At 44.4% G+C, this 26,755-nt stretch overlaps 2 protein-coding genes across 3 annotated transcripts in view; both read left to right on the top strand.

Annotated features, from left to right (window-relative positions):
• ERCC5 (ERCC excision repair 5, endonuclease) overlaps positions 1-892 on the top strand; it is a 57,366-nt gene extending 56,474 nt beyond the window's left edge. The window contains exon 16 of one of the 2 annotated variants that reach the window (XM_073664226.1): positions 283-892. In XM_073664226.1, coding sequence (XP_073520327.1) covers positions 283-822 — 540 coding nt within the window. In that variant the 3' untranslated portion in view covers positions 823-892. The remainder of the gene's footprint in view (positions 1-282) is intronic. The other variant, XM_073664225.1, reaches the window with a different exon arrangement.
• A 15,611-nt stretch (positions 893-16,503) lies between these two features.
• Positions 16,504-26,755, top strand: part of LOC141251726 (protein-lysine methyltransferase METTL21E-like) — a 68,197-nt gene continuing 57,945 nt past the window's right edge. The window contains 1 exon segment of the mRNA XM_073670414.1: positions 16,504-16,721. Within this exon segment, the coding sequence (XP_073526515.1) occupies positions 16,676-16,721 (46 nt within the window). The 5' untranslated portion in view covers positions 16,504-16,675.

Below are 26,755 nucleotides of genomic sequence, written 5' to 3'. Positions count from 1 at the left end.
TATTTTTTAAACAAATCATCTTTGCCATAAGAACTATTGATCTGTGGAATAGTCCATATACTGTTCCCACTGTGACCGGCTCCTAAGATAGTTATAAAAAAAAAAAAAAAAGTTGGCAACTGAGCTGCTTTTTTTTTTTTTAAGAGAAAATAAATACTGTGGTTCACTCATTCTAGTAGTACATACTTATTCTTTCTCATTGCTCGGTTGGACTTGCCGTAATTGAGATGTTCTATTTTCAGCTGTTCTAATTATGTAACTCCTTCTGGCCTCTCTATTCAGACCCAGCTCCGGATTGATTCTTTTTTTCGGATGGAGAAACATGAGACTCAAGGTGTGAAGAGTCAGCGACTGCGCAGAGCAGTGACTTGTATGAAAAGAAAGGAAAAAGACAGTGAAGTCCTAGAAGTGGAAGAAGCCACAATACTAATGGAGAAGGAATATGCACACAGGGATGTGAAAAATACAAAGCCGAGTGGAACCCCCCAGAAAGGGGAGAAGAAAAATGATACAAAATTGGATTCTCCTGCTGCCGAGAATGTGGAAGGCGGCTTTCTTGGGTCTGGGACCAAACCGTTGTCTTCTAAGGATGAAGAATCATTTGAGGACTTGGACAGGGATACACAAAAACTCAAGCGTTGCACAGACACTTGCAAGGAAGCACAACCAAGCACACCTAGCAAAGTTGACTCAAGTGTAAAAACACTGGAAACTAGCAGTTCAAGTGACGACGAAGACCAGGTAGTGATGGTGGCTGCCAAGCCTGTATTTAAGTGCAACAGGAGAAAACCAATAATGCCCAGGAGTAAAAAGAAGAAATAAAAAAATAAAAACATAGCTTTAACCCATTCTTACCTTTTTATACACCATTTTCTAATATTAAATTTTGTGCATAAGTGAATTTTGTTGTCCGAATTTCTTTAATATTCATTTGTTTTTTAATGTTGGTGTTAAGTCTTTTTTATGCTACTTGTACTTTATTCTTAAAAAAAAAAAAAATGTATTTTGGGATCATCAGGGTTTTTAGTTAACGTATTCTGATCTTGGGCTTTTTTTTTTTTATCAATGTTACTGGTATTTACTGTTACCATTTAGAGAGAGTCACTGTCCTAAGGAAAATAAATAATTACACCATTTTTTTTAGCAAAAATGAAACCTGCACAATCTTATGCAGAACTTTTTGGAATAAAACAGGTAAAATCCTTTACCAAAATCTGGGAATATATACCCCTAAAGACTATATATGAATTTTAAGATTAGAATAGTTATGTTGCTGGGCGAAGAGGAAAAAAAATAAAGGAACATATGCTCCGAGTAAACAATGCACCATTGCCTTCTAGAACAAAATCCGAGTTATGTGCAGGACTTTATTCCATATTATTGACTATTCAGCAGAGTCTTACAAATTTCATTTTTTTGGCTCCTGTTGCTAAGCTGAATGCAGAGCCAAAGTCCTTTATTCCACCTCGAATAAGGCTTAATGACCCTTGGCAAGATAAAACATACATCGAAAGAAAAAAAGATCCAGAGTTTGCTTTACAGATAAAACGTTCTCTTTATTTTAGCAGTACTTTAAAAAACATCCCTTTGTAAATCTAGAAATTTCTTATCTATTTCTTACAGTGGTGCCCCTATTTATTGCACACTTTCACTATAGACTGCATGGTTTAATGTGTTCTTATAAAGGCTCCTTGTAAGGTGGTCAGTTCTTGGTCTGTGGTCTTTGAGCCATAGGATGGCTGCATCTCAAGAATGGGGCAGTGCCTAATGTAGATGCGGTAGGATTCAACTGTAGCAGGCTTTATTTGGCACAAGACAACTTGGTGTAACTTAGTCTCAATAACTGTACAATCTTAGGGGCTAGATACAGTATTGTGACCCAGAGCTTGATATATTATACTTAAGAGCGGAGTGTGGGTTTTAACAAAAGATAGATGGTAAAACGAGCTTGTGCTACACGATACCAGTGATTGTCTGTCTGCTGTCTCTAACATTGTCTTCCGACTATCTAAAACTGAATCTGTCAAAAACTGAACTTGTTTCCCCCTCTACTAACCTACCTAAACCTAAAAATGCCATTTGTGTGCGTGGTTCTACTATAACTCTCAAGCAGAATGCACGCTGTCTTGGGGGTTATAAGTGACTCCGATCTTTCCTTCACTCCCTGTATCTCGCTAACTCATGACACCTGCATCACTAAAAGTCAACCTTTTTCTTACCTTTGACTCTGCAAAAACTCTTACTATTGCTCTGATGCATTCTCGTCATGATTGTTGCAACTCTCTTCTAATCGGTCTCCCTTTTTTTGAAACCCTCCCACCTCTAAGCTATCCTGAATGCAGCAGCCAGGATCACATTCCTGTCCAACCGCTACACCGATTCCACCACCATGTGCTAGTAATTGCACTGCTCGCCCATCCGCTACAGAGTCCAATATGAACTTATCACTCTCACCTACAGAACTTTCCTCAGTTCTCATTGTCCTACATCATGCAGTGTTAGTTGAATACCATATTTATGTTTAGAATTTACAAGATTTGATGTGCAGTACAACTTATCACTTTTATAATTCATTTTTAAAGACTTTTGCCATACAATTTGTACATTCATACATATAGTAGCCAGAAAGTACATAAAAAGTTTTTTGTTTTTTTTTTACTCCGTTGTGGAGATACAAGTCAATGAAAGTACTGGTGAATAATGTTGTATTCAGCTGGACAGTTTACCTTCAGCTCTGTAGGCATGTACTTTCATCCCCCTATGACACTGCCCAATCAAAATAAGGAAATGTCCAGAGGTAGGAAAAAGTAGATGCCTACAGTTCTGATATAAATGAAGCATCATTAAGAATAGGAACTGTGCCAGTTTAGTCATGTGAGATATTTATAATGTCTTTCTCCTTTAATATTAATTCTTAACCTCAGTCTTCACTCCGATGGTGCTGACTAGCAAGAAGTGTCGGGAAGGAAGCATGGTCATCTGAGATCAATAAAGTCTTGTGTGAATTTGTTAGCAAAGTCCCTGACCTTTTAAAGAGTATTTCAATTGGGTCAGAAATGTGGGTATTTTCACATGTGGCAACTATTGTAGAAATTCAAGTGACTGAAAATCCATTCCTGGAGTTGTTTCTGAAGCATTGGGCAGATTTCTTAGCTTAGCCAAAATCTTTTTCTTTTCTTCAAAACGTATTGCTTGTTTTAATAATTTAAAAATTGGAGCAGATATGAGTTCAACTTTCCAGAACGTCCCCCTGACAGCACTATGGAGGACGTCCATCTTATCCTTTCATAGACAGGAAACCCTAAGAGGTTAAAAACCCTCCCCTCCCTCCACCTCTGTCCCTGTGAGGATAGGAACAGAGGGAGAGCAGGGGGATCGTACCTGCTGGCGAGCTCAGTGGATCGTGCGGCCCAGGTTCCCCTTCTCTCTGCCAAGAGGTCTGCGGTTGACACCCCCCAATGCGGAGATCCTCAGCCCAGCCAGTGTAGCACTGCTCCTGGCTTGTGAGCCGCCTCCCTCCAGCAAGGGCTCTCTCTCCTGCGGCGCCTGCCTTCTACATGGGTTCCGGCCATGTGTGCGCGCACTTCCGGTGACGTCAGGGGAGTGCACGTGACGCAGCGTGCCCTTATTAAAACTTTAAAGTGGCAGTCTGCATGCGTTCCACGGTGGAATGCAGGGAAGATATCAGATGGGTAAGTATAAAAACATTACCTCTATATGATTTCTCTGCTGTGCTGGAGACTCCTTAAGATGGGGAATCCTGGAAAGACAGAGACCCAATCAGAGCCACCCATGTGAGTGGGGAGGGTGGTTAACACCTGGGGGGTAGGGAAGGGCAATCTAACAATGCTTGTTGTATAGGATCCCCACCTCCCTAAGTGTGAAAGATTTTGTCCCTATGTTTTATAGAATAGGGGCCCCACTAACCCACCAACAACGATTAAAAAGGATAATAAGAAAATGGGGGGGAAATGAAAAGGTGCCTCATGCAACTGCAGGCTATCCAAAGCGTGGGGAAAACAGTTGTGCGAGGGCTGCACCTCCAGGATCATCAGGGATGAGCAGCCGACCATTCTCATGGATATGAGATCTATGATTAGGGAAGAAGTCTGGGCTTCCATATTGGGTCTAGTTTCCCCTCAGACGGCTCAGCCAGGACCCTGGGCAAAAAGGCCAAGGTGGGAAATGAAGCTATCCTCAGAAGAAGACCTACAGTCCTTTGGATCTGAAGATGAGGAGGAAGACGTGGCCTCGGATCCACTGGAGGAAGGGAAAAGGTAACTTTTCTCATCGGCAGATACAGATGAGCTCTTAAGATCAATCAGGAATATCATGCAAGTGGAGGGGGGCCAGAAATCTCATTCCATATAGGATGAGATGTTTGGGGGTCTAAGATCAGAGGCATAGGGTTTTCCCTGTAAACAACCACATCTGTGCCATGATCCTTGAAGAGTGGGAGGATGCTGAGAAAAGGATGGTGATACCATGAGACTTTAGGCTTTGTTTGCCCTTCGAACCAGAGGACATTAAGCCCTGGAAGGAGGATCCTAAGATCGACGTCTCCATGGCAAAGGTGGCCAAAAAGACTTCAATCCTGTTTTTGAAGACTCGTCCAGCCTGAAAGACCCCATGGATAGGAAGGCAGATGGTCTTCTTAAAAGGACTTGGGAGATGTCTGCAGCCATTATAAAAACTAACATTGCTGCAACCTCGATCGCCATGTCCCTGCATTTGTGGGTTGAGGATCTTGAGAAACAATTGAGGTCAAAGACATCTAAGGAATCTATTCTCAGGGCCCTTCCACTTTTTAAAATGGCGATGGGCTTCATTGCAGACACATTGGCGGAGTCTGTAAGATTTGCGGCCAGGAATAGTGCTCTGTCAAATGCAACTAGGCGGGCTATCTGGCTAAAAACATGGTCCGGGGACCCACCGTCAAAGAATAAGCTTTGATCCATTCCCTTCTGAAGAGCTAGGGTGTTCAGGCCGGTGTTAGATGATATTCTTGAGAAAGCATCGGATAAAAAGAGGGGTTTCCGAAGGGTAGGCCTCATAAATATCAGCCCTTTCGTAGAGTCCGTACCTCTCATAAACTAGATTTATAAGGGAAAAGGAAAATCCGGTAGATGGAGCTACCCCAAAGGAGGCAAAGGTAGAGGGCGTCCCTTTTGGCTCTGGGTCTGGTTCAGGAAGGCAATTACTCCATATGCCTGGGGGTTCAAAGACTAAAACCCTGGGTGAAGAAATGGATTCCACCATGGTACCTCAACCTTGTACTTAATGCACTATGCAAGCACCCATAGGAACCAGCCAAAGATTTGAGCATCGGCAGGCTCACCTTTAAAGCAGCCTTCCTGGTAGCAATTACAATTTCTAAAAAGGTGGGAGAGTTACAGGCATTATCCACGATAGATCCATATTTACAGATTTACGAGGATAGGATAGCAATTGGGTTTGATCCGTCTTTTCTACCCAAAGTTTTATCTACAAAAAATATAAAACAAGAGGTAATCCTACCATCTTTTTGTCAAAACCCTAAAAATCAGAAGGCATTTTTCCATTCCCTGGATGTCAGGCAGACAGTCATTTCTTATTTAGAAGCTACCCAAGGCTGGAGACAGGATCACAACCAGTTCGTCCAATACGGGGGAAAAAATAAGAGGAAAAAAGCTTCCAAGAAAACACTTGCAAGATGGATTAGGTCAACGATAGGCCTGGCCTATACAGCAGAAGGGAAGGTCCCTCTGGAAGGGTTGGGAGCAAATTCAACCCGATCAATGGCCACTTCAATGGCAGAGAGGGGGGGGTGGTCTTGGTGGAGCAGATATGTACTGCCGCAACATGGTCAAGCTTAAGTGCGTTCTCAAAACACTATAAACTAGATGTCCTGGAAAGCGGTAATTAGACTTACCGGTAATTGTATTTCCAGGAGTCCATCCTGACAGTATAGTTAGTTTTCTCCCTTACTTGTTTTTGTACAGTGTGAACTAACATTGGAAGAGTCATAATAAATTTTGTTGCATCCACCCTGGTGTGGTACTTAGAAAGACACTGAGGGGTGGAGGGAGGGGAAGGTTTTTAACCTCTCGGTGTTTCCTGTCCCTGAAAGAATAAGAAGAATGTCCTCCATGGTGCTGTCAGGATGGACTTCTGGAAATACAATTACCAGTAAGTTTAATTACTGCTTTTAGATCCTCCTTTAGGAAGAATGTTCAGAAAAAAAATAAATTACATTTTTATAAAAACAAAAGTATGCTTGTTTTTAAGTTAATTTGTAAAAATATTAAATCACAAAATTAATTAGTAACGTCAAATATATGTACATTCTGCTTTGTATCAATATATTAAAGGGTTATTCCCAAAATATTAATTCCTTATCCAATTCAATTCAAAGAAGCTTTATTGGCAGGACCACATAAACATTAGTTTTGCCAATTGTGGGCTGGCATACCATAAGATCCCAGATCAAGCTCTGGACCTCAGCTCCATTCATTGTCTACAGGACTGCCAGAAAAAGCCAAGCGTTCCAGAGCCCCTATTATGGAGGGTCCCAGTGCTGATACCACAGTAAGCTTTTCCATATTCTAAAAGTAGGTGATAACTTAAAGGATATCTGTCACCAATGTTTCCCAATATAAACTAAAGCCACTACCTTTTAAATGGTCTATTATAGCAGTCCATCAACCTGTTTTTAAGACCCCAACTCGCCCGTCATATAAACGGTACTTTTTGCAATAAGTCTCCGGTGCCTTATGCTAATCAGCATGATCCAGTCCGATGGGATTGATGGTACATGTACAGTAACACCTGGAACTGGCTGTTTGACTATCAGGACCTGTTCTAGAATAGCTAACAAGAACATTCTGCATAATTTAATTTACGAATGCTTTTGACACTATATAAATTCATGGATTATTTCATTTTTCAAACACAACATATTTTGGGTCTGTTAATTTCAGAAACAGACCAAACTATCCATAATCCTTTCAGCAAGTGTTTCAACTGCCTTTTGCTCCATTCATGAAGACCTTGTTGTTCCTTTTCTAAATTCTCTAAAATAGAGCATTTTGTGGAATTATCAATAGACAGTAAAAGCAGAATGTTAGTGATGTTATTAACGATGATGACAAAGACTTTCGTGAGAACATCACATGAGAGTATGAAGGACAAACACTTCAGTGACGCATCATAACCAAGCACAGCCTAGGTGTAAAGACACAAGCTTTCCTAACATCGTCCATACAGAACACAGCCTAAGAATAGCTAATCTTTTCAGCAAATAGTTTGGCAGCCTTCTGCTCCATGTATGAACTCGCTGATGTAGCATTGCTTTTTCTCATTGTCTAAAAATAAAGCACTAGAAGGCAAGAAATCAATTCTCAGCCATGTCTTCAAGTTTGAAATTGATACATACACAAAATATGCATATTCTGCACACCAAACTGCTGGATTGATAGGATTTCACAATAAAGGAAGTTTATACATTTGTTTGGTGGTCCCCTGCGGTAACATGGTAAGACTCCTCACCGATGTGCTGACATTCAATATGCATGTACTGCTGACCTGCACTTTGCAGTTTGACCTCAGACTGCTGCCTTCTGGCTTTCTTCCACTGCTCCAGAGTCCAAACTGTTGATACTGCTCTGCTGAACTATAACCTTGAAGCATACTTCCAGTTTCATAGGACTCTAAGGCTGTGTGCCCACGTAGCATTTTTCAAGCGTATATGCTGCGGAATTTCCGCAGCGTAAACGCTTGAAAAACGCATGTATATCCGCACCCTATGGTCCCCAATGGGATTCCGCAAGTTCTATGCACATGCTGCGGATTTTTCCGCAGCGTTTATGCCGCGTTCAAAAATCCGCAACATGTCATTTAATTTTGCGTTTCCGCAAGCGGAATTGCCTTTGTCCAATGCATAAAAAACGCAAGGCAATTCCGCATGTGGAAAACGCGTGATAAACGCGCGAAAAATGCGCGATAAACGCGTGCGGAATTCCGCATGCGTTTTTCCGGGAGAGGACTTGCATTTATGCAGCAGAAATTTTCTGCTTCATAAATGCAACGTGGGCACATAGCCTAAGAATATATTGTAGGACTTTTGCAATGTATATGTTTTTTTAATAACTGCACTTAAGAATTTCAATGTTGTATGATTTTTGATGTCAATCTATGAACTGACCTAGGTCTGTGCTGCAGGATGCACTTAAAGAGTCTTTCACCCCTGAAATGCAAACTGAACTAATTAAACAGTTATGTAGGGGGCTTAGCCCCTATACAAATCATATCAGTATACATTTCACCGCTGTATTTATTTTGAAAACTTTATATATTCCATATGCAAATGAGGAAGCCTTGATGCATTCTTGGCGTGAACAAGAGCTTGGTGCACCGTTCTACCTCCCTCAATTTGCGTTCCGAGCAGTTCCCTGATTCTGATTGATAGCGCTCACTTAGCCAGAGCGAGCGCTGCCTGAACCCTAACCATGGCACTGTGCATGCACACTGACTATGCAGGAGTCAGCAATGCACACACAGTACAGTGATGGGTCCCCTTTTCATCATTTCCTCCTGCCATGGCACTGACGCTTCTACGCCCAGAAGTGTAACAAGCCGCTTCAGAGGGGAGTAGACACCAGTTTTGGAACTCATCCTGTCTTCAGTGAGTCACAGAATAGGTCTGCACTGCAGACATTAGCAGCAGATAACTGATCTCTCTTCCCCCCTGAAGCAATTCGCTATGCTTCTCGATTACATTTTTTTGTTTTTTTCATAATTTCCCCTCTTCCTTGCTGAGATATTAGTAATGAAACTATTTGGCACCTAATGAGTTAACAGTATTTTATACTTAACGAAAATTATCAGAGAGTTTTCATCTGAGGCATTTACTTCTTCACCCTATATGACGTTGCCCAATCATAAACAGGCAGCAACACACAGGAAAACAAGAACACCACCCTACAATAATTCAGAGCATGCTACTCCTTTTGTGAGATGTATTTACAGCCTACTTTGCTTTCACTGCAGAGCAATTACAAGTTGCTGTGAGCAAAACAGACATAAGTGTGATTACTGCCACCTTTGAACTTTCAACTGCACACAGGGTTTGTGGGGGTGAGGAGCAGTAAAGCAGAGTTAACCATGCTATGAGAGGAGGACAGCTGATAGAAGAGCTTGTAATGTGACACGGCTAACTCAGCTGTGCTGCTTCTCCCCCATACTGACTGCCCTGACCTTATCAGAAAGGTGTTCGTCATCTGTGCTCTCCTCCCAACTCTTTCTAATGATACATGAGGTTAGATCAGGAGATCAGGGCTGTCTGTTATTACATCTTACACACTGAGCACCCTGCTTTAAGCCATTGTGGAGCGTGTTCTTTTTCTCCTTTGTGTTGCTGACTGCTTATGCTTGGGCAATGTCATACAGGGAGAAAAAAAGCCCCCAATAAAAACTGTACTTGGAGTTGACCAAAATTAACTCATTAGGTGGCAAATACTTTTATTGCTAATATCTCTTGTAAGATGGCTGCCGGACAGGTCCTTGAGGGGAGATATGCATCATTGAGGTTGATGGCTTCGGTGATGTAAACCTTGGAAAGCACACAAAGTGCTGAGAGGGTTAATAGGGCGTATCAGGGACGGTTTTTACGAGCAGTCATAAGAAATGGGAGGGAATGGCTGCTCTCGTATCCCCACCCCAGGGCGTGGTTTTGGTAAATAAAATGGAGACCGAGTGTCTCATTCAGTGTCTGTGGCTGGAGGTGTGGAGACCTCCAGTGTGTTTGTGCTAAAGGACACTGACTGTGAGTGGGCGAACCCGCACTACTGTATGGACTGTTTATTTTCTGTTTTGTTACTCTGTGCTGGACAAGGCTGTTTTTTGTTTATTTCTAAAGTGCGGTTTATGAAGTTATAAGAAACCTGCCTTGGACATTTTTAAAGAAACCGCTTCCTGTGCCTACTGCAACTGCAGTCAAGTGAGTACCAAACCCTACAATTGGTGCTAGAAGCATGGGCACGAATCCCAAGGGGCAGTGTGACTGCTACAGGAAACCGTATATATGTCCTGGGTAAAGGCCGCCAGCAACGGACATTCGGCAGCATGGAGGAGCTGATAAAGCAACTGGTGCAAGCTAATCTCCAACAGCAACAGATATGGCAGCATCAACAGCAGCAGTGGCAGCAGCAGATGCAGCAGCACAAACAGCAGATGGAACGCCTAGCCGAGCTGGTCCATGGCAAGTCCAGGTGATGACTCGCACGTCAGGAAGACTGTAAGAAGAGCCTTACAAAAGATGACCCCTGGTGATGACGTCGAGGCGTTTCTGACTGTATTTGAAAGGGTGGCGGAACTGGAGAAATTGCCTCCGGAGCAGTGGATGGAGGTTCTGGCGCCATATTTAACAGGGGAGCCGCAGAAGGCCTATTGTGATCTGGCCTTGCATGGACGCAAAGGAGTACACCAAATTGAACAGAGAACTTGGCGCGCTTGGGAGTGACTCTGACAGAGCGCAACGGGTGCACCACTGGGTCTATTGCAATAACCAACCTCCCTGGTCCCAAATATTTGACCTCCTATACCTGGTCCAAAAGTGGTTGCAACCTCAATCTTCCTCCCCCGCATAGATGGTGGAGAAAGTTGTCATGGACAGGTTCATACACTCACTTCTGAGGTCGGTGTAATCCTGGGTTGCCCAGGTGGATCCCCGTAATGCTGATGACCTGGAGGGGTTGGTGGAAAGGTACCAGGCGGTAGAGAGTTCCTTTGGGAAGCAAGGTGTCGTAGCATCTCCATACTGGGGTTCCCAAAGGGGGGCGTACACCCAAAAGAGGGGCACTAAAGCCACATCTGGGGGGCATCCTAGAGCCCAGGAGGGGTCAGAGTTGCTGCCAAAGGCCCCGTCCAATAAGATAATTTGTTGGAGGTGTCACACTGCCACCCGTTGCCCCATGACCAACGAGCCAATGGATTGCTGCGCAGGACGGCGCTGCTTGTATCTTGCATATCCTGCCTGCAGTGCTGTTCCTCAACCCGGCAAGGGACCGCAAGCATGCCCCGTGTCAGTGAATGGGAGTGCAAATGACTGGTCTGTTGTACTCTGGTAGTTTGGTAACCCTAGTGAGGGCCACAATTCCTCATCGGCTGATTCCGGGGAAAAAAGTCGGAGTCCATTGTATCCATGGGGGCGCTAAGGCCTACCCTGTGGCCCAAGTGGTCATAGACACAAACTGTGGCACTGAGTCCCATGAGGGGGGTGTAGTCAAGGACCTGTTGCACCCTGTTATCATAAGACTGGACTTTGCCTTGTTTTGGGACTTGTGGGAGAAAGGAAGGATGCCGGCTTGTTCGGACAATAACCAGGTCACTCCTAAAGAAACTTTATCGCAGGCTGCAGCCAAAGGATTGCCTTTTTGTGTGCTTGTCGGGGATGAGGATGAAGCCGCATCCCCGGAGGCCAACATCCCTGAGCTGGAGGTGTCCGGGGGAAACTTTGGAACTGCCCGACTTGACTCTAAAAACCGTGTTTGATAATGACACTGTTCTGAATGGTGTTGCTCAAGAGCCGGGGGCTGAATCCCGATATCCGTACTTTGCCATAAATGGGAAGTTACTATATCTGGTCACCAAGCTCTGAGGAGAGGTAAAAGAGCAGTTACTAGTGCCAGGGCCGTACAGATGCATGGATCTAGTGGGACCTCTGGTCAAGTCCACTAGAGAACATCAGTATATCCTGGTGGTACTGGACTATGCTACCCGGTATCCGGAGGCCGTATCACTACAAAACTTCTCCTCCAAGTGTATAGCCCCCGAGTTGGTCCAAATCTTTTCCAGGACGGGGTTGCCTAAAGAGATCCTAACAGACCAAGGGACTCCATTTATGTCAAAGGTGATGAGAGAGTTTTGTGTAAGACCCTGCAAATCACACAACTCAGGACCTCAGTCTACCACCCACAGACAGATGGCTTGGTAGAGAGGTTTAATAAAACCTTGAAGGCCATGTTGAAAAAAGTCATAGCGAAAGACGGCTGGGACTGGGACTGTCTACTGCCGTACCTTCTATTCTCCATCAGAGAAGTCCACAGGCCTCTACTGGATTCTCCCCTTTTGAGCTCTTATATGGCTGACACCCCCACGGACTCCTGGACGTAGCAAAAGAGACCTGGGAGGCGGAGTCTACACCTTACAGGTGTGTAGTCGAACATGTGGCCCAGATGCAAGAGAGGATTGCAGAGGTGATGCCCATTGTGAAAGAACACCTCTTCGGAATACAAGAGGCACATTCGAGGGTGTATAATAGGTCAGCGAGGGTGAGACACTTCAATTCTGGGGATCGGGTACTGGTGCTGGTACCTATGGTGGAGAGCAAATTCCTGGCTAAGTGGCAGGGCCCCTATTACGTAGTGGAGAAGGTTGGCGATGTCAACTATAAAGTGCACCAGCCAGGGAGAAGGAAGCCCTACCAGGTGTACCACATCAACCTGATTAAGCCATGGCGAGATAGGGAGCCCGTGGAAGTTCCGTGTTTGGTGGCGAAGTCTGAAGCCGACGTGGGAGAGGTCAAGGTGGCAGAGTCGCTGTCACGTAACCCAAAGCAACAATGCCAAGAGTTGATACAGCGGAACAGGGACCTGTTCTCTGATCTACCGGGGTGTACTCGGATCATAGAGGTTGCGGAGCCTCCTGTCCGAGTAAACCTGAAGCCATATCAGATCCCTGAAAGCCGCTGAGAGGTAATCTCGAAAAAGGTGAAGCACATGCTGAGTCTGGGAGTCATTGAAGAGTCCAAGAGTGGCTGGTCCAGTCCCATAGTCTTGGTGCCGAAACCAGATGGAGAATGGCAGTTTTGCAATGATTATAGGAAACTGAATGTGGTGTCTAAGTTTGATTCATACCCAATGCCCAGGGTAGATGAACTAATTGAAAGACTAGGGCCGACCAGTTACATTACCACCCTTGACCTCACAAAAGGGTATTGGCAAATTCACATGCCCAAAGATGCCAAGGAGAATATGGTGTTTTCAATACACAGAGATGCCGTTTGGGTTGCAAGAAGCTCCTGCTACCTTCCAGAGAGCCACGGACTCTATCCTACCTCCCTACAAGAAGTGTTCAGCAGCCTATCTGGATAATATCGTGATCTACAGCCAGGATTGGGGAAGCCATCTGAGCAACGTCCAGGCGATATTCAATGCTCTACGGAAGGCGGGGTTTTCAATCAACCTGAAGACGTGCCATGGGCATGGAGGAAGCCAAATATTTGGGCTATGTCGTAGGCAGAGGCGAGATAAAGTCCCAAACAGATAAAGTTGACACGATCTAATGTTGGCCACAACTTCCCACAAAAAAGCAGATCAGAGCGTTCCTGGGGATCATTGGCTACTACCGCTGGTTCATCCCTAACTTCACCATGATAGCTGCCCCTTTGACAGAACTCCTTAAAAGGATAACATCATTCTATGTCACGCCCGATGTACAGACACACACACAATTATCACTTCTGGAGCATATTTTTTTAATCTGTGTTTTCATTAGAAAGCTAAGATTCTTCAGAATAATTGTTTGAAAAGAAATGCAATTATGTCATAAAACAGACATGCAGAAGTGGTGACATGTCTTCTTTAACCTCTTTAATGTACAGTCATGGCTAAAAGTGTTGGCACCCTTGAAATTGTTCCAGAAAATTAAGTGTTTCTCCCAGAAAATTATTGCAACTACACATGTTTTGTTATACACATGTTTATTTCCTTTGTGTATTGGAACGGCACAAGAAAAAAAGAGAAAAAAGGGCAAATTGAACATAATTTCACACAAATACCCCAAAATGTCATGGACAAAATTTTTGGCACCCTCAACTTAATATTTGGTTTCAATCGCTTCTTATAACCATCAACAAGCTTCTTACACCTCTCATCTGGAATTTTGGACCACTCTCTTCTTTTGCAAACTGCTCCAGGTTTCTCATATTCGAAGGGTGCCTTCTCCCAACAGCAATTTTAAGATCTCTCCACAAGTATTCAATGGGATTTAGATCCGGACTCACTGCTGGCCACTTCAGAACTCTTCAGCACTTTGTCTCCATCCATTTCTGGGTGCTTCTTGAAGTATGTTTAGGGTCATTGCCCTGCTTGAAGACCCATGAACTAGGACATAAAGCCAGCGTTCTGATACTGGGCATTGTGACCCAAACTCCATTGGTAATCTTCAGATTTTATGATGCCTTGGACACAGTCAAGGCATCCAGTGCCAGAGGCAGCAAAACCACCCCAAAGCATCTTTGAACCTCCGCTATATTTAACTGTATGTACTGTGTTCTTTTCTTTGCTGGCCTCATTCTGTTTTTGGTAAACAGTAGACCGATGTGCTTTACCAAAATGCTCCATCTTGGTCTCCTCTGTCCACAAGACACTATCCTAGAAGGATTTTGGCTTACTCGCATACATTTTGGCAAACTGCAGTCAGGCTTTTTAATGTCTGTGTCAGCAGTAGGGTCCTTTTGGGTCTCCTGCCATAACTTTTCATTTCATTCAAATGTCGACGGATAGTTAGCGCTGACACTGATGCACCCTGAGCTTGCAGGACAGCTTGGATTTCTTTAGAACTTGATTGGAACTGCTTATCCACCATCCGGATTATTCTCTGTTGCAATCTATTATCAATTTTTCTCTGCCAACCATGATTAGATTAGCTACAGTGCCATGGTTTGAAAACTTCTTGATTTATGTTGCACACCGTGGACAAAAACACAAATATTTCAAGAGATGGACCTTGTTGATATTTTTCAACAATTTTGGTTCGGAAGTTCTCAGACAGTTCTCTTCTCCTGTTTCTGTTCGCCATGCTTAGTGTGGCACACATAGACAGATAATGCAAAGATTGAGTCAACTTCTCCCCTTTTTATCTGGTTTCAGGTGTGATTTTTTTTTTCCTATTGCCCATACCGGTACTTGTCACAGGTGAGTTTGAAGGAGCATCACATGCTTAAAACAAAGTTGTTAATCTACATTTTTGGAAAGATGCCAACAATTTTATCCAGGCTATTTTTGGGGTTTTGTGTGAAATTTTGTCCAATTTGCCTTCTACTCTGTTTTTTTTTGTGTTCTTCCAATACACACAAATGAAATGTGTATAACAAAACGTATGTAATTGCAATAATTTTCTGGGAGAAATACTTCATTTTCTGAAATAATTTCAAGGGTGCCAACACTTTCGCCCATGACTGTGTATTTTAAACACAACACTATTTTATTTTCTAACTATATCAATAGTGTCACCATTTTGTGACTCTTTATTTTTGATTTAGCTTAGATTGAATCAGTTTATAGTCATTGGGCATCAATATTTTGTGTGGGCCCTGTGTTGTTCAACATCTTTATCAATGATTTAGATGAAGCAATGGAGGGTAAACTGATTAAATTAGCTAATGACACAAAGCTAAGAGGGATAGCTAATACTAGAGAAGAGAGAGAGGATTCAAAAAGATCTAAACAAACTGGAATTGTGGGCAGCAACTAACAAAATGGTTTTTAACATGGAGAAATGCAAAGTCCTACATCAGGGCAAGAAAAATGAAAAAAAAACCAAAACAAACAAAATGGGAGGAATAGGGCTAAGCAACAGCACGTGTGAAAAAGACTTGGGTATACTAATAGATCACAGACTGAACATGAGTCAACGGTGTGATGCAGCAGCACAAAAGGCAAACACAATTCCAGGTTGCATTAACAGAAGCATAGAGTCTAGACCACGTGAAGTCATTATCCCCCTCTACTCCTCTTTGGTCAGACCTCATATGGAATACTGTGTCCAGTTCTGAGCACTACATTTTAAAAAAAGACATGAAGAAACTGGAGCAAGTTCAGAGAAGAGTGACCAGAATAGTGACTGGTCTGCAAACAATATCCTATGAGGAACGATTTGAGTATTTGGAAATGTTTAGTTTGCAAAAGAAAAGACGAAGAGGAGACATAATAGCTGTCTACAAATATCTGAAGGGCTGTCACACTGTAGAGGGATCAATTTTATTCTAATTTGCACATGGGATGAAACTGAATGGGAGAATATGCAGATTAAATATTAGAAAAAGCTTTTTGATGGTGATTAATTAGTGGAACAGGCTGCAACGAGAGGTGGTGAGTTCTCCTTCAATGGAAGTTTTCAAATAGAGGTTGGACAGAATCTGTCTGAGATTGTTTATTGAATCCTGCATTGAGTAGGGGGTTGGACACAATGACCTTGGAGGTCCCTGCCAACTCTAACATTCTATGATTCATTGTTTATACCTTTTTGAAATTATTAATAAAACAATTGCTGTTATATTTGACATTAAAATTGTTTCTACTTTATTACTTTTATGAATTACTATAAAATTCCACAAGTGCTTTGTTCTGAAAAGGTTACATTACAGAAAACCTTCCTATGTCTAAATAAGCTGTAGCAGAGGAACTACAATATATCCGTCACTGCTGTTAGTCCCCAGCTCTGCCATTAGGAATGTGGTGATAGGACATTCCAGTTTGTGTTCTAGCTGCAGCTGTCTGGATTCATTAAGCCTTCTCCTTATACGGAAAGCATCATCATGGCATTAGCCGTGTGTAACTTACACTAGGAATACAGTTTTCCTGTCTCTGGAGGGAAAATCCAATGTCAACATTCAAGTGGTTTCCACCGCCAAGGAATGCAAGGATCATTCTTGTCTGATGATCTTGTTCTCCAGGTACAAGGTAATGTCATTGTCTTACATTACTTACAAATAGAATAAAATTCTGTTCTTATTCACGTTGTTTTTTTTAATGAATTACATATAAGTAATCATAATGGTGTGCAATCTAGCCACTATACAACATATAATACATTTGTAGAGGCTGCTCATTTGCATAGTAAAGAAGAAAACATATCCAAGTTTCAGTGAAAACTAACAACTTAATAATCAGACAAATCCAATATAGATATTTGCTGAAGTAATACTGTATCCATCTCAGCAAACAAACAAAAAAATAATTATATGTATAGACAGTGCTCAGCATAAATGATTACTCCATTTTGAAAAGTAAGATTTTAATATCTCACCAAACACCAGAACAGTTTCCAAAATGTTGAGAAGACTGAGTTTGATAGAACATTTTTTAACTCATAACATCAAAGTAAAGTTAATAACATAACTCTCATTACAAAATCTTAACCTTACTTTCATGTTATCAGTTTAAAAAATTCTCTAAAGGACTCAGTCTTGTCAAAATTTTGAAAATTGTTCTTGCACTCTGTGAGGTTAATTTAAATCTTACTTTTCAAAAGGGTGTAATCATTTATGCTGAGCACTGTGTGTGTGTGTGTGTGTGTGTGTGTGTGTGTGTGTGTGTGTGTGTGTGTGTGTGTGTGTGTATATGTATATACAGTGGGTACGGAAAGTATTCAGACACCTTTAAATTTTTCATTCTGTTTCATTGCAGCCATTTGGTAAATTCTAAAAAGTTCATTTTTTTTCTCATTAAAGTACACTCTGCACCCCATCTTGACTGTAAAAAAACAGAAATGTAGAAATTTTTGCAAATTTAATAAAAAAGAAAAACTGAACTATCACATGGTCATAAGTATTCAGACCCTTTACTCAGACTCATATTTAAGTCACTTGCCGTCCATTTCCTTGTGGTCCTCCTTGAGATGGTTCTACTCCTTCATTGGACTCCAGCTGTGTTTAATTAAACTGATAGGACTTGATTTGGAAATGCACACACCTGTCTATCTAAGACCTCACAGCGCATGTCAGACCAAATGAGAATCATGAGCTCAAAGGAGCTGCCCAAGGAGCTCAGAGACAGAAGACACAGATTACTCAAGGTTCCGAAGAGCACAGTGGCCTCCATAATCCTTAAATAGAAGACGTTTGGGACCACCAGAAGTTTTCCTAGACCTGGCTGTCCAGCCAAACTGAGCAATCGTGGGAGAAGAGCCTTGGTGAGAGAGGTAAAGAAGAGCCCCAAGATCACTGTGGCTGAGCTCCAGAGATGCAGTAGGGAGATCAGAGAAAGTTCCACAAAGTCAACTATCACTGCAGCCCTCCACTAGTCGGGCCTTTATGGCAGAGTGGCCCGACGGAAGCCTCTCCTCAGTGGAAGACATATTAAAGCCCGCATAGAGTTTGCTCAAAAACACATGAAGGACTCCCAGACTATGGGAGGGCAACAACCCAGCAGCAGGACCGTTACCTCCTCCTTTGTGCAAGGAGGAACTGGAGGAGCACTGCCAGAGCCCTGCAAAATGACCTCCAGCAGGCCACAATTGTGCATGTGTCTGCACAAACGGTTAGAAACCGACTCCATGAGGGTGGTATGAGGGCCCGACATCCACAGATGGGGGTAGTGCTCACAGCCCAACACCGTGCAGGACGCTTTGCATTTGCCACTGAACACCAGGATTGGCAAAGTCACCCCTGGTGCCCTGTGCTCATCACAGATGAAAGCAGGTTCACACTGAGCACATGTGACAGACGTGATAGAGTCTGGAGACGCCGTGGAGAGCGATCTGCTGCCTGCAACATCCTTCAGCATGAAAGGTTTGGCAGTGGGTCAGTAATGGTGTGGGGTGGCATTTCTTTGGAGGGCCACACAGCCCTCCATGTGCTCGCCAGAGGTAGCCTGACTGCCATTAGGTACCGAGATGAGATCCTCAGACCCCTTGTGAGATCATATGCTGGTGCGGTTGGCCCTGGGTTCCTCCTAATGCAGGACAATGCCAGACCTCATGTGGCTGGAGTGTGTCATCAGTTCCTGCAAGATGAAGGCATTGAAGCTATGGACTGGCCCGCCCGTTCCCCAGACCTGAATCCGATTGAGCACATCTGGGACATCATGTCTCGCTCCATCCACCAACGTCACGTTGCACCACAGACTGTCCAGGAGTTGGCGGATGCTGTAGTCCAGGTCTGGGAGGAGATCCCACAGGAGACCATCCGCAACCTCATCAGGAGCATGCCCAGGCATTGTAGGGAGGTCATACAGGCACGTGGAGGCCACACACAATACTGAGCCTCATTTTGACTTTTTTTAAAGGACAGTTCATTAAACTTGGATCAGCCTGTAGTGTGTTTTTCCACTTTAATTTTGGGGGGTGACTCCAAATCCAGGCCTCCATTGGTTAATAAATTTGATTTCCATTGATGATTTTTGTGTGATTTTGTTGTCAGGACATTCAACTTTGTACAGAACAAAGTATTCAATGAGAATATTTCATTCATTCATTCAGATCTAGGATGTGTTATTTGAGTGTTACCTTTATTTTTTTGAGCACTGTATGCAGGGCCGGCTCCAGGTTTTTCTGGGCCCCGGGCGAAAGAGTCTCAGTGGGCCCCTTTAATACATACCACGATTCATGATGCACAGATACCGCAGAAAAAAATATATATAGTACAATGCAAAGATTTCACTTCTTACATTACATGAGCAATATCTATTGTAAATTCCACAATAGCTCAGAAACCGGCGAATCGCTCCACACAGAATACTGGCCCCCATATAAGGCCCCATACGGAATACTGGCCCCCATATAACGCTCCATACAGAATACTGGCCCCCATATAAGGCCCCATACGGAATACTGGCCCCCATATAAGGCCCCATACGGAATACTGGCCCCCATATAAGGCCCTATACGGAATACTGGCCCCCATATAAGGCCCCATACGGATACTGGCCCCCATATAAGGCCCCATACAGAATACTGGCCCCCATATAAAGCCCCATACGGAATACTGGCCCCCATATAAGGCTCCATACGGAATACTGGCCCCCATATAAGGCTCCATACGGAATACTGGCCCCCATATAAGGCTCCATACGGAATACTGGCCCCCATATAAGGCTCCATACGGAATACTGGCCCCCATATAACGCTCCATACAGGATACTGGTCCCCTTATAACGCTCCATACAGGATACTGGCCCCCATATAATGCTGCATGCAGGCTGTTACCCCCCACATAATGCCCCATACAGGCTGTCCCCCCCCCCTTATAATGCTCCATGCAGGCTGTTCCCCCCACATAATGCACTATGCAGGCTGTCGTCCCCCCCTTATAATGCCCCATGCAGGCTGTCCCCCCCCCTTATAATGCCCCATGCAGGCTGTCACCCCTCCTCTTTATAATGCCCCATGCAGGATGTACCCCCCTCTTTGTAAAGCCCCATGCATGATGTCACCCCCCCTCTCTATAATGCCCCATGGAGGATGTCACCCCCCCTCTCTTTATAATGCCCCATGCAGGATGTCACCCCCTATCTCTATAATGCCCCATGCAGGCTGTCACCCCTCTCTCTATAATGCACCATGCAGGATGTCACCCCCTATCTCTATAATGCCCCATGCAGGCTGTCACCCCCTCTCTCTATAATGCCCCATGCAGGCTATCTCCCCCTCTCTCTATAATGCCCCATGCAGGCTGTCACCCCCTCTCTCTATAATGCCCCATGCAGGCTGTCACCCCCTCTCTCTATAATGCCCCATGCAGGATGTCACCCCCCCTCTCTTTATAATGCCCCATGCAGGATGTCACCCCCCCTCTCTCTTTATAATGCCCCATGCAGGATGTCACCCCCCCTCTCTTTATAATGCCCCATGCAGGATGTCACCCCCCCTCTTTATAATGCCCCATGCAGGATGTCACCCCCTCTCTCTCTATAATGCCCCATGCAGGATGTCACCCCCTCTCTCTATAATGCCCCATGCAGGCTGTCACCCCCTCTCTCTATAATGCCCCATGCAGGATGTCACCCCCCTCTCTTTATAATGCCCCATGCAGGATGTCACCCCCTCTCTCTATAATGCCCCATGCAGGATGTCACCCCCCCTCTCTTTATAATGACCCATGCAAGATGTCACCCCCCCTCTCTTTATAATGCCCCATGCAGGCTGTCACCCCCTCTCTCTATAATGCCCCATGCAGGCTGTCACCCCCTCTCTCTATAATGCCCATGCAGGATGTCACCCCCTCTCTCTATAATGCCCCATGCAGGATGTCACCCCCCCTCTCTTTATAATGCCCCATGCAAGATGTCACCCCCCTCTCTTTATAATGCCCCATGCAGGATGTCACTCCCCCCCATATTATTCCCCGTGCCTCCATACATTAAAAAAAAAAAAAAATCAAATACTCACCTCCCTCCTCCTCACCTGCTGCCCGCTGCTCCGTCCGGACTCCAGCGTCGCCTGTATCTTCCCGCTCTGCGCTCCCTGTGATGGCTCAGGGGAGCGCGCGGTGGAAAGACGTCACCGCGCCCTCTGACCTGAGACGTCACAGGGAGCGCAGAGCAGGAAGACAGCGGATCTGCGGAGGCATGGGGAGAGGTAAGTATCCGGCTGCTGGGGCCCTGAGCAAGCGGGGAAGAAGGGCGGGCGCTGACACCGCTCTCCTCCCGCCATAGCCCGGTGGGGTGCGCGACCGCCAGTGGGCCTCCCTGCCTGCTCAGGGCCCCGGCACTTGCCCTGGTGCGCCAGGTGCTGACACCGGCCCTGACTGTATGTATGTATATGTATATATATATATATATATATATATATATATATATATATATATAGTACAGACCAAAAGTTTGGACACACCTTCTCATTTAAAGACTTTTCTGTATTTTCATGACTATGAAAATTGTACATTCACACTGAAGGCATCAAAACTATCAATTAACACATGTAGAATTATATACTTAACAAAAAAGTGTGAAACAACTGAAAATATGTCTTAGATTATAGGTTCTTCAAAGTAGCCACCTTTTGCTTTGATGACTGCTTTGCACACTCTTGGCATTCTCTTGATGAGCTTCAAGAGGTAGTCACCGGAAATGGTCTTCCAACAATCTTGAAGGAGTTCCCAGAGATGCTTTGCACTTGTTGGCCCTTTTCCCTTCACTCTGCGGTCCAGCTCACCCCAAACCATCTCGATTGGGTTCAGGTCTGGTGACTGTGGAGGCCAGGTCATCTGGCGTAGCCCCCCATCACTCTCCTTCTTGGTCAAATAGCCCTTACACAGCCTGGAGGTGTGTTTGGGGTCATTGTCCTGTTGAAAAATAAATGATGGTCCAACTAAACGCAAACCGGATGGAATAGCATGCCGCTGCAAGATGCTGTGGTAGCCATGCTGGTTCAGTATTTTGAATAAATCCCCAACAGTGTCACCAGCAAAGTACCCCCACACCATCACACCTCCTCCTCCATGCTTCACGGTGGGAACCAGGCATGTAGAGTCCATCCGTTCACCTTTTCTGCGTCGCACAAAGACACGGTGGTTGGAACCAAAGATCTCAAATTTGGACTCATCAGACCAAAGCACAGATTTCCACTGGTCTAATGTCCATTCCTTGTGTTCTTTAGCCCAAACAAGTCTCTTCTCCTTGTTGCCTGTCCTTAGCAGTGGTTTCCTAGCAGATATTTTACCATGAAGGCCTGCTGCACAAAGTCTCCTCTTAACAGTTGTTGTAGAGATGTGTCTGCTGCTAGAACTCTGTGTGGCATTGACCTGGTCTCTAATCTGAGCTGCTGTTAACCTGCGATTTCTGAGGCTGGTGACTCGGATAAACTTATCCTCAGAAGCAGAGGTGACTCTTGGTCTTCCTTTCCTGGGGCGGTCCTCATGTGAGCCAGTTTCTTTGTAGCGCTTGATGGTTTTTGCAACTGCACTTGGGGACACAAGTTTTCCCAATTTTTCGGACTGACTGACCTTCATTTCTTAAAGTAATGATGGCCACTCGTTTTTCTTTACTTAGAATTTGCATTATGGCAAGAGAAAAGCAGCTAACAGTCTATTCAGTAGGACTATCAGCTGTGTATCCACCAGACTTCTGTACAACACAACTGATGGTCCCAACCCCATTTATAAGGCAAGAAATCCCACTTATTAAACCTGACAGGGCACACCTGTGAAGTGAAAACCATCTTGAAGCTCATCAAGAGAATGCCAAGAGTGTGCAAAGCAGTCATCAAAGCAAAAGGTGGCTACTTTGAAGAACCTAGAATATAAGACATATTTTCAGTTGTTTCACACTTTTTTGTTAAGTATATAATTCCACATGTGTTAATTCATAGTTTTGATGCCTTCAGTGTGAATGTACAATTTTCATAGTAATGAAAATACAGAAAGATCTTTAAATGAGAAGGTGTGTCCAAACTTTTGGTCTGTACTGTATATTAGTTTATTTTTATCAACACAATGCAAAGCACAATGCAAAAATGTCTGAACAAAAAAGTGAATTAAACCGTTTTTGAACGAACTCTGCAGGGAGGTTGTTCCATCATCTTGGAGAACTACCCACAGATCTTCTGTGGATTTAGGCTTGCACAAATCCTTCTTTGTCTTCATGCAATTCCAGGCAGTCTCAATGATATTGAGATCAAGGCTCTTGGGGGCCATATCATCACTTTTAGGACTTTTTGTTCTTCTTTACACTTAAGATAGTTCTTAAGGAACATTAGCTGCATGTTTGGGGTCATTATCCTGATGCAGAATAAATTTAGAGCCACTCAGATGCCTCCCTGAAGGTATTGCATGATAGAGAAGTATCCAGATGTATTTGTTAGCATTGAGAATACCAAGAAATTGGCATCGGTGAGGACTGTAGATGCACACTCTTGCAGACAGATTTGGAATGGGTAGATTTTCTGTGAATGTGGGTTTGCATAAACCATTCTCTCTCTTCAAGCAATCCCAGACACACTTGATGATGTTGAGATCAGAACTCTGTGGGGGGCCAGATCCTCACTTCTAGGACTCCTTGTTCTTCTTTATGCTGAAGATGGTTCTTAATGGCATTGGCTGTATGTGGGGCTGTTGTCACTCTGGAGAATAAATTTGGAGTCAATTATATGCCACCATCCCTGATGGTATTGCATGATGGATTAGTATTTGCCTGTATTTTCTCAGCACTAAGGACGCAATTAATCCTGATCCTGAAATCCAGACCCAAACCTGAAAGAAACTTCCACCATACTTTACTGTTGCCTGCAGACACTCATTAATTTTCTGCTCTCCAGTTCTTCAGCAAACAAACTGTCTTCTGTTACAGCCAAATATTTCACATTTTCACTCATCAATCCAGGGCACTTGTTGCCATTTTTCTGCGCCTCAGTTCTTATTTTTACATGCTTAGTTCAGTCATTTGGCTTTGTTTCCATGTTGAAGGTATGGCATTTTGAACACAATACTACCAGATAACTTCTACAGTAGTCAGACTTCACAGAACAGTATGTGGGTGTAGCTGTGTCCCACTAGCTCAAGCCAGTTCTGAGCTGATGGCAATGCTGGACATCTTCTGATTTCGAAAGGAAATAAGCACGATGTTTCTTTTATCTGTTGCAATAAGTTTCCTTGGTCAACCACTGTGTCTATGGTCCTCAACGTTGCATATTTCTTGTTGCGTCTTCAAAAGAGCTTGAACAACTCATCTTGAAACCCCAGTCTGCTTTGAAATCTTTGCTGAGAGATAACTTGTGGACACCTTGTGTTTTGTTGCTGAGCTCAGTCTTGCCATGGTGGAGTACCTGTGAAATGAAACTGGCTTCCACAACCTCACCTTTGTAGCACACAGGGCTGCCATCAGAGCATTATTGCCCTTACTGCTGTATGGGGCACGGTGAACATAAGTAGAGAGGGGGGGGGTCCTGACCCGGTCCGGGCCCCCTCTCTTGTGCTTCTGCTCACCAGGCGCCAGGGTATCTTGTGTCAGAGTGCTGCCTCCGGCGGTGTACATCTAGCCACAGGGAACCTTGGAGCTTTCACGGCCGTGCAGCTCCAAGAGAGTCCCTTCGCCTCTTCCGTGTTGCACTGGAGATGGCGCGTACTCGATGACGTCATCGCTTACGCGCTGGCATCTATCGCCAGGATGCCAGTACAGAAATGCAGCTGCAGGGTATTGTATGAGAGGCAAATATATGACACTTATTTTTTTAATAGAATGAATTAAGTGGTCTTGGGGGGGGGACAGCAAATTATGAATTTGGAGTGGGGGGTGGGGAGAGCAAATGATGAATTGGGAGTGGAGGGTGGGGAGAGAAAATGATGAATTGGGAATGAGGCTTGAGAGAGCAAATGATGAATTGGGAGTGGGGGGTGGGGAGAGCAAATTATGAATTGGGAGTGGGGGTTGGGGAAAGCAAATGATGAATTGGGATTGGGGGTTGGGGAGAGCAAATCATGAATTGAGGGTGGCAGAGCATAAATAATGATGAATTGAGGGTGGGGGATGGGGGAGAGCAAGTGATGAATTGGGAGTGGGGGTTGGGGAGAGAAAATGATGATGGGAGTGGGGGTGGGGAGAGAAAATGATGATGGGAGTGGGGGGTGGGGAGAGAAAATGATGATGGGAGTGGGGGGTGGGGAGAGAAAATGATGATGGGAGTGGGGGGTGGGGAGAGAAAATGATGAGGTGGGGTGAGGAGAGCAAATGATTAATTGGGAGTGGGGGTTGAGAGAACAAATGCTGAATTGGGAGTTGGGGTTGAGAGAGCAAATTATGACACTTATTTTTTTAATAGAATTAATTAAGTGGTCTTGGGGGGACAGCAAATTATGAATTGGGAGTGGGGGTTGGGAAGAGCAAATGATGAACTGGGATTGGGGGGTGGGTAGAGCAAAGATGCATTGAGGGTTGCGGAACACAAAAAATGATTAATTGGGAGTGGAGGTTGAGAGAACAAATGCTGAATTGGGAGTCGGGGTTGAGAGAGCAAGTTATGAATTGGGAGTGGGGGTTGGGAAGAGCGAATGATGAATTAGAAGTAGAGCTTGGGGAGAGCAAATGATGAATTGGGAGTGAGGGATGGGAAGAGCAAATGATGAACTGAGGGTGGTGGAGCACAAATCATGAATTGAGGGTGAGGGATGGGGAAGAGCGAATGATGAATTGAGAATGGGGGGAGTGCGAATGATGAATTGAGAGTGGGGGGGAGCAAATTATGAATTGGGAGTGGGGGGTGGGGAGAGCGAATAATGAATTGGGAGTGAGGATTGGGGAGAGGAAATGATGAATTAGAAGTAGAGCTTGGGGAGAGCAAATGATTAATTCGAAGTGAGGGGTGGGGAGAGCAAATGATGAACTGAGGGTGATGGAGCACAAATCATGAATTGAGGGTGAGGGATGGGGGAGAGCGATTGATGAATTGAGAATGGGGGAGAGCGAATGATGAATTGAGAGTGGGGAGAGAGCGAATGATGAATTGAGAGTGGGGGGTGGGGAGAGTGAATGATGAATTGGGAGTGGGGGGGAGCGAATGCTGAATTGGGAGTGGGGGGTGGGGAAAGCAAATGATGAACTGAGGGTGGTGGAGCACAAATCATGAATTGAGGGTGAGGGATGGGGGAGAGCGAATGATGAATTGAGAATGGGAGGAGAGCGAATGATGAATTGAAAGTGGGGGAGAGCAAATGATGAATTGGGAGTGGGGGTGGAGAGAGCGAATGATGAATTGGGAGTGGGGGGTGGGGAGAGCGAATGATGAATTGAGAGTGGCAGAGCACAAAATGATGAATTGGGAGTAGGGGGGCTTGAGAGAGCAAATTAATTGGGAGTGGGGGTTGGGGAGAGCAAGTGATGAGTTGGGGAAAGCAAATTATCAATTGGGAGTGGGGGTTGGGGAGAGAAAATGATGAATTGAGGATGGCGGAGCAGAAATAATGATGAATTGAGGATGGGAACAGGGAAGAGCAAATGATGAATTGGAAGTGGGGGGATGAAATGATGAATTGGGAGTGGGGGGGGCAAATGATGAATTGGGAGTG

Source organism: Phyllobates terribilis, unplaced genomic scaffold, assembly GCF_046119375.1.
Source record: "Phyllobates terribilis strain yellow unplaced genomic scaffold, ASM4611937v1 Scaffold_2__4_contigs__length_985480577, whole genome shotgun sequence".
Classification (NCBI taxonomy): Eukaryota; Metazoa; Chordata; class Amphibia; order Anura; family Dendrobatidae; genus Phyllobates; species Phyllobates terribilis.
The sequence above is the reverse complement of the archived record's forward strand: the minus strand, read 5'-3'. Positions and strand labels throughout refer to the sequence as shown.